The sequence below is a fragment of the Rhinoraja longicauda genome, chromosome 1, assembly GCF_053455715.1.
Source record: "Rhinoraja longicauda isolate Sanriku21f chromosome 1, sRhiLon1.1, whole genome shotgun sequence".
NCBI lineage: Eukaryota > Metazoa > Chordata > Chondrichthyes > Rajiformes > Arhynchobatidae > Rhinoraja > Rhinoraja longicauda.
The window spans coordinates 138,681,936-138,690,895 of NC_135953.1; the positions used below are offsets into that span (position 1 = coordinate 138,681,936).

The 8,960-nt window shown below is 47.2% G+C and overlaps 1 protein-coding gene across 1 annotated transcript in view; it reads right to left on the reverse strand.

The window, feature by feature from the left end:
- Window positions 1–4,655, reverse strand: part of LOC144593676 (von Willebrand factor A domain-containing protein 2-like) — a 44,604-nt gene extending 39,949 nt beyond the window's left edge. The window contains exon 1 of the mRNA XM_078399658.1: window positions 4,595–4,655. Coding sequence (XP_078255784.1) covers window positions 4,595–4,655 — 61 coding nt within the window. The remainder of the gene's footprint in view (window positions 1–4,594) is intronic.
- Between the last annotated feature and the right edge of the window lie 4,305 nt (window positions 4,656–8,960).

Below are 8,960 nucleotides of genomic sequence, written 5' to 3' on the forward strand. Positions count from 1 at the left end.
CACTGCCCCCCAGCTTTGTGTCATCCGCAAACTTGGAGATGTTACATTTAAATACACGTATCTCCGCCTCCTCTTGGTTTGAATGTTGTTCGGGTCCAGAGGGTAAACAACTCCGCGGCAGTTTCCAGGGACTTCTTACAAGAACAACTAAAAAACCCTGTAAAACACTTCCAATGACACAAAAAGCTGGAGTAATTCAGCGGGACAGGCAGCATCTCCGGAGAGAAGGAATGGGTGGATTCTGAAGAAGGGTTTCGACCCCGAAACATCACCCATTCCTTCGAAACGTATAAGATTATTAAGGGGTTGGACACGTTAGAGGCAGGAAACATGTTCCCAACGTTGGGGGGAGTCCAGAACCAGGGGCCACAGTTTAAGAATAAGGGGTAGGCCATTTAGAATGGACATGAGGAAAAACTTTTTCAGTCAGAGAGTTGTGAATCTGTGGAATTCTCTGCCTCAGAAGGCAGTGGAGGCCAATTCTCTGAATGCATTCAAGAGAGAGCTAGATAGAGCTCTTAAGGATAGCGGAATCAGGGGGTATGGGGAGAAGGCATGAACGGGGTACTGATTGAGAATGATCAGCCATGATCACATTGAATGGCGGTGCTGGCTCGAAGGGCCGAATGGCCTCCTCCTGCACCTATTGTCTGTTGTCTATTGTCTATTCTCTCCAGAGATGCTGCCTGTCCCGCTGAGTTACTCCAGCATTTTGTGTCTCTCTTCAGCACAGGAACAGACTGTACAGCCAACCATATCTGTGCCGACCATGATGCCAAATTAATCTGGTCCCATCTGACTACTTGTTGTCTGTATCACTCCAATCCCAGTCTGTTCGTGTGCCTGTCTGAATGCCTCTTAAACGATGCAACCACATTTGCTTCATTGCCTGCCCGCTGAGTTACTCCAGCACTTTGTGTCTACCTTCGGTTTAAACCAGCATCTGCAGTTCCTTCCCACACAATCTATCAGAGAGAGTGCCCGTTGTGAATAATTTCTGATGCCAATATTTCGAAAGATAAACTTTTGAGTGGCAAAAACAAAACAAACCTCGCATGCTCAGGACACCAAAGGAAGGAACTAGAAGATAGACGAGACACAATAGACAATAGGTGCAGGAGGAGGCCATTCGGCCCTTCGAGCCAGCACCGCCATTCAATGTGATCATGGCTGATCATTCTCAATCAGTACCCTATTCCTGCCTTCTCCCCATACCCCCTGACTCCACTATCCTTAAGAGCTCTATCTAGCTCTGTCTTGAATGCATTCAGAGAATTGGCCTCCACTGCCTTCTGAGGCAGAGAATTCCACAGATTCACAACTCTCTGACTGAAAAGGTTTTTCCTCATCTCTGTTCTAAATGGCCTACCCCTTATTCTTAAACTGTGTGGCCCCTTGTTCTGGACTCCCCCAACATTGGGAACATGTTTCCTGCCTCTAACGTGTCCAACCCCTTAATAATCTTACACGTTTCAATAAGATCTCCTCTCATCCTTCTTTTCGATAAGATCTCCTCTCATCCAAAAAGCTGGAGTAACTCAGCGGGACAAGGCAGCATCTCTGGAGAGAAGGAATATGGCGACCCTTCTTTAGACTGAAAGTCTGGTCTTCAGATGGGAATCGAGACGCCGCAGATTTAAATGGACTTCAGACCTTCAACGAACGCTCTTTGTCATTTTTAAACTACAGCAAGGTTTAGGAAACCGCCTGCCAAGATAACAGACTGTGATTTATTTCACAAAATGCTGGAGTAACTCAGCAGGTCAGGCAGCATCTCAGGAGAGAAGGGAATGGGTGACATTTCGGGTCGAGACCCTTCTTCAGACAGATTGTGATGTATTTTGTGAGACGGGTAAAATCAGAATGAAATAAGAACTGGGAGAAAGAAAGTCCCGCTGAGCTCCTCCGGCAATTTGGTGTGTCTATCCTCAATTTAAACCAGCATCTGCAGTTCCTTCCTACACATGAAATAAGAACACACGCGTTCAATTGTGAACTGTTGTCACAATTCAGACCATTGCTAAACATGCGTCGCTGACTCAGGATGTTTCATTCATTATAACTGAAGAGCAACGTGATTTGGAAACTTTGCAAAGCGCAATGAGACTGAACGGAGACACAAAATGCTGGAGTAACTCAGCATCTCTGGGTGGAAGGAATGGGTGGATTCTGAACGAGGGTCTCCACTTGAAATGTCCTTCCCTCCAGAGGTGCTGCCTTGTCCCTCTGAGTCACTCCAGCATTTTGTGTCTACCTTCTTTGTAAACTAGCATCTGCAGTCCCACTCCTGCGCTTGATTGGGCATTTATGTCCCTGGAAACGTTAAGGGGTTAAGGGATAAAGCTTACCTCTCTCGTTCGGGGGGTGGGGGGGGGGGGAGAGACGGATTCTCCAGGTGCTGGAGAAAGAAAAGACCAATTCTGATCTCGAGCACGCAGGTTTATTAAGGAGATCTTGCACGATCCGGCGTAATCCACTGCTCAGATCCCACGGTTCACACCTTTATCACTGTCAGTCTTTCCCCAGGTACACACGTGTGTCCTTTAACCACGCCCAGAGATTACATGCACTGAGAAAAAGAAAATTCGAGGAGAGTGATAAAACAAAAAATCCACCCCCCCCCCCCCTATTCCGCTGGAGATGGAAGTAACTCAGTGGGCCAGGCAGAAGAAATAAGTGATGTTTGAGGGTCTTGAATTCAAAAGGTCACAAGTGATAGGGGCAGAATTAGGCCAATCGGCCCATCGAGTCTACCCCGCCATCCAACCCTGGCTGATCTGTCTCTCCCTCCTCCTAACCCCATTCTCCTGCCTTCTCCCCATTACCCCAGACACCCGCAATGTCGAGACTCTTCTTCGGACTGAGGGGCAGGGGAGAGGGCCAAGAAGGGTCTCGACCCGAAACGTCACCCGCTCCCTTCTCTCCAGAGATGCTGCCTGTCCCGCTGAGTAACTCCAGCATTGTGTGTCTATCTTCGGTGTAAACCAGCCTCTGCAGACCCTTCCTAGCCCATTCCACTGGAACCACCGTACTAGACCGTAGGTATTTATTCACAAAATGCTGGAGTAACTCAGCAGGTCAGGCAGCATCTCAGGAGAGAAGGAATGGGTGACGTTTCGGGTCGAGACCCTTCTTCAGTCTGAAGAAGGGTCTCGACCCAAAACGTCACCCATTCCTTCTCTCCTGAGATGCTGCCTGACCTGCTGAGTTACTGAAGAAGGGTCTTCAGACTGAAGAAGGGTCTCGACCCGAAATGTCACCCATTCCTTCTCTCCCGAGATGCTGCCTGACCCGCTGAGTTACTCCAGCATTTTGTGAATAAACACCTTCGATTTGTACCAGCATCTGCAGTTATTTTCTTATACTAGACAGTAGCAATGGTCAATGCGTCCACATTTCCAACATACACATTCCCGGTTTGCATAGTAAATATAGATTAAAAAACAGTTCAAAGAACAATAAGACTTTGCCATCTTAAAACGATACAACCAGAGCTGCATTTTACTGATTGTGTGATTCCGGTAAGGTCGAGACAGAGTGCGAGAAAGTGGGCCTCCATCTCAATGCCAAGAAGACGGAGTACATGGCATCCAATGGTGGTGACCATGAGCCTCTTAAGACCAGTGGTGATGCATCTCTCAAGAAAGTGGAAGACTTCAAGTAGCTGGGAGCTCGGGGAATGACATCAAGGTCCGGAAAGCGCTCGCATGGAAAGCCCTCGATAACATGGGGGAAATATGGATGTCTCGGATGTCTAAGGGTCTCAAACTGAGATTCCTCCATGCAACTGTGGAGACAATATTATTGTACGGGCGTGAAGCATGGACTCTCACTCGAGCACCGTCCGAGACTCTCGATGGCGTCTGCACCCGAATGCTCAGAAAAGTTCAAAATGTCAGTCGGAGGGAGCGCACCGCCAACGCCCAGCTCTATGGGGAGATTCCACCTCTGACCGAGAAGGTCAGGTGGAGAAGGGCAAGGCTCGCTGGTCGTTGCCACCGCCATCCAGAGATACCAGCAAACAAGGCTGTGCTGTGGGAACCCACCCATGGAAGACGGAACCCCGGGACCACCAAACAAGACCATGCTGGAGATGTTGATGGAAGACGCGTACGTAGAGACAAAAGAGGAGCTTGCCAGCTGTGTAGGACGAAGATGTGTGGTGCATCTGTCAGAAACCAGCACAACTGCGTCGCTAATGTTTTCAATGATTGTAATTAATTAATTGATTGATTGATTGATTGATTGATTGATTGATTTATTGATTGATGTAAGCTTAGTTTAGCAGAGTTTAGTTTATTGTCACCTGTATCGAGGTACATTGAAAAGCTTTTGTTGCGCGCTAACCAGTCAGCAGAAAGACAATGCATGATGACAATAGATCCATTTACAGTGTATAGATACATGATAAGGGAATAGCATTTAGTGCAAAGGTAAAGCCAACAAAGTCCAATCAAGGAGAGTCTGAGGATCATCAAGGAGGTAGATAGTAGTTCAGCACTGCTCTCTGGTTGTGGTAGGATGATTCAGTTGCAATGCACAGGAGGTCCTCTGAGATATGTTGAACTATTAAAGTACTCAAACCAGTCTTTACCATTGTTGACGCTGTTGTCCATGATTTGGAAGTCCATTTGTTGCGTTGGGTAAGGTAGCATTGTGGCAATGTTGGAGGCACAAGGAATCTCACAATCTGTTTGGGTAGCTTACAACCCGAAGATATGAACAAGGTGGTAAATAATCCAATGGTAAATAATCCCCCTACCCCCCCTCTCTCTCTTCCCTGTGCACACCCTGGCACACACCCCATCCCAATTGTCCTGCTCCTTTCCCCTCTTTCCTCGGCACGGTGGCGCAGCGGTAGAGTTCCTGCCTTACAGCGAATGCAGCGCCGGAGACTCAGGTTCGATCCTGACGACGGGTGCTGTACTGTAAGGAGTTTGTACGTTCTCCCCGTGACCTGCGTGGGTTTTCTCCGAGATCTTCGGTTTCCTCCCACACTCCAAAGACGTACAGGTTTGTAGGTTAATTGACTGGGTAAAATGTTTTTTTTTAAATTGTCCCTAGTGTGTGTAGGATAGTGTTAATGTGCGGGGATCGCTGGGCGGTGCGGACTTGGTGGGCCGAAAAGGCCTGTTTCCGCGCTGTATCTGAAATATGAAAAAAAAATATGAAAATATATTAATCTCCCATCCCCAGTCCATCATTTCACTTTAATCCCTCCCCTCCTTTTCTACCTCCCCCCCTTTCCTACCTCCACCACCCCCCCCCACATCCCCCCTTCCACCTACATTCCTCCCTATACATTTCATCCCTCTTCTTTCCTCATCGTACACCCTGTAGTCTCATTTTCATCCTGATCCTCTGTCACTTACTCCACCCATCTTCCAATCAACCCTCCCCCCACCCCACATCCATCATTTGCCAGTCTTTGTCTTGCCAGCATCTGCCTTTCTCCCCCTTCCCCCCCCCCCCCCCCCCCTCAGTCTTCTTTCTCCCTGCTACAATCATTCTAATAAAGGTTCCCAATCTGAAATGTTTAGTTTAGTTTAGTTCAGTTTAGTTTAGTTTAGTTTAGTTTAGTTGGCGGTCACGGTGGCGCAGCGGTAGAGTTGCTGCCTTACAGCGATCGCAGCGCCGGAGACCCAGGTTCCATCCCGACTACGGGTGCTGTCTGTACGGAGTTTGTACGTTCTCCCCGTGACCTGCGTGGGTTTTCCCCGAGATCTTCGGTTTCCTCCCACACTCCAAAGACTTGCAGGTTTGTAGGTTTATTGGCTTGCTGTAAATGTAAATTATCCCTGGTGTGCGTAGGATAGTGTTAATGTGCGGGGATCGCTGGTCAGTGCGGACTCGGTTGGCCGAAGGGCCTGTTCCCGCGCTGAATCACTAAACATAAACTAAAGTAAACTCCAATCTGCAGGACTAATGGGAAACTGTTTGACTCAAGTGATCCATTCCAGAACAAAGGTCATCCCAACACCAGTCATTGCAGCATGCCAATGCCCATGTTCAGAGTCTGAGCTTCAAGTCATTGTCCATTCATTCACTGAAGCAGATGGAAATTTGGATGTTTATGTAAACTTTTATTTTATGCGGCTGTGTGTCTTGTTGCTTTTCACTTAGTATGGCTGTATGATAGCTCAAATTTCACTGTACCTTAACTGGTACATGTGACAATAAACTGACCTTGAAACCTTGAAATATCCACAGTACTAAGGTCCTCAGTCAACCTACTCCCAGTATACAACAGCATCCTCTTACAAACAACCACAGCAAGACCTGTAAAACATGGACCACTTCCCATATCCCAACAAAGCCAAACGTTGCTGATGAAGTTCACCTTCCTCTTCATTGTGTCAACATAGTCTTAGGACGTATGAAGAAACAGGTATTTAAGGGTCAAGACCTCAGTCTGTCACAAAGTCTATTAGTTCAATTTAGTTTATTGTCTTGTGTAGTGAAATGCTTTTGTTGTGTACTAACCAGTCAGCAGAAAGACAATACATGATTACAATCGCTCCATTCACAGTGTATAAATACATGATAACGGAATAACTTAGTACGAGGTAAAGCCAGCAAAGTCCGATCAAGGATAGTCCGAGGGTCACCAAAGAGGTAGACAGTAGTTCAGCACTGCTCTTTAGTTGTGGTAGGATGATTCAGTTGTGTGATAACAGCTGGGAAGAAACTGTCCCTGAATCTGGAGGTGTGCGTTTTCACACTTCTGTACCTTTTGCCTGATGGGAGAGGGGAGAAGAGGGAGTGGCCAGGGTGCGACTGGTCCTTGATTATGCTGCTGGCCTTGCCGAGGTTAGACTATTAGATGGTAATGATCCTTAACCTCCATCTGAAATGCATCTGACAGCAGGATTTGTAAGGCAGGCACCTCAAAGCACTAGGAAGAAGCTAGCAGGGCGACTTCTTTAAAGGATTGCAAAACCAATGACAGGATAAGCAAATCAAGAGTCAAGCGAGTCAAGGGTGTTTTATTGTCATATGTCCCACGCAGAACACTGTGTAGCAGCACAACAGAATATTTAAACGTAATACTCTGTAAATGATTTCATCAATGGAAAACAAAAGTGTACATATACATATACACAGAACTTTTTAATATACACACACAAACACACATGTGTATACACCGATGAGCCGAAACATTATGACCACTGACAGGCGAAGTGAATAACATTGATTGTCTTGTTACAATGGCACCTATCAAGGGGTGGGATATATTAGGCAGCAAGTGAACAGTCAGTTCTTGAAGTTGATGTGTTGGATGCAGGAGAAATGGCCAGGAGTAAAGACCTGAGCGACTTTGACAAGGGCCAAATTGTTATGGCCAGACGACTGGGTCAGAGCATCTCTGAAACGGCAAGGCTTGTGGGGTGCTCCCGGTCAGCAGTGGTGAGTACCTACTGACAGTGGTCCGAGGAGAGACAAACCACAAACCGGCGACAGACAGGGTGTTGGGCGCCCAAGGCTCATCGATGCGCGAGGGCAACGAAGGCTATCCCGTCTGGTCCGAACCGACAGGTCTACTGTGGCACAAGTCACAGAAAATGTTAATGGTGGTCACGGGAGGAATGTGTCACAATACACAGTGCATCGCACCCTGCTGCGTATGGGGCTGCACACGGAGGACCAACAGCATTTTAGGCAGGTGGTCATAATGTTTTAGCTCGTCAGGTCATAATGTTTTGGGTGATCGGTGTATATATACAGAACGTTTTAATACACACACAAACACACACATACACACACTATTTATATATATAGCAAATCCAATGAGTGACACGCATTTGGCTCTATTGGACAGGCCCCATGGTTAGCACGCTCAACACCAGAGTGCCAAAACAATCACTGTATGCTGAGCTCTGTTATGGCAGGAGCTTCGCAGGTAAACAGTGGAAATGGCCCCAAAAATGTCTTCAAAACCTTTCGGAAAATAAAGCAAAATCCCCACTGACTCCTACGAATCTCAAAACCAATCAACTTGGAGAAGGAGAAGGATGACACTAGGAATCTTGAATCCAGTTAGGTAACTCAGTGCTGGAGTCACTCAGCGGGTCAGGCAACGTTTCTGGCGAAAAACGACAGATGAAGTTTTGGGTCAGAACCCATCTTCAGACTGAAAGTAGAGAGGTGGGTGGGGGGGGGGGGACTAGAGGTAGGAAAAAGCCAGAACAAATCATGGCCGATGAACAGATGACTGAGGAAGGATGGACCCCATAATGCCTCATCGTTGCCTGAGGCTGAGGTGATAAACAAAGGATACAGGGATGTGAACAATGGAACTAGGGTGGGAGAGGAGCAGAGGGGGGGGTGCAGGGGTTATAGAAATCAACGTTCATACTCCTGGGTTGCAAAATGTGAGGTGCTGTTCCTCCAATTTGTGTCTGGCCTCACTCTGGCAGTGGAAGAGGCCCAGCACAGAAAGGTTTAGCCTGTGTAGGAAGGAACTGCAGATGCTGGTTTAAACCGAAGTGCTGGAGTAACTCAGCGGGACAGACAGCATCTCGGGAGAGAAGGAATCGGTGACGTTTCGGGTGGGAGGGGGACTGCACAAGTTTGCCAATCTGAAGAAGGGTTCCGACCTGAAATGTCACCCGTCCTTTTTCTCCAGAGTTGCTGCCTGACATGCTGAGTTACTCCAGCACTTTGTGTCTCCCTTCAGCACAAACCAGTACCTGTAGTTCTTTTCTACGCACCTTGATTCCAATGCAATATTTTCAGATCCCACATTAGCCTCGTCAGCCACCAATGAACTCACAGAAATAGAATGGAAGGGAATCCCAAAGGACTGTCCAGGAAATAAGAAGATTTTCCTTTCCATAGCATAGTTGTGGTTTATGTCAATTAGTGGCAATCAATCAAGAAGTTTTGATAAGGTGTATTATAACCTTTTCAACCTCAGCAATACCTGAAGCCTATACCTATCGGCGAAACCAAGCGCAGAC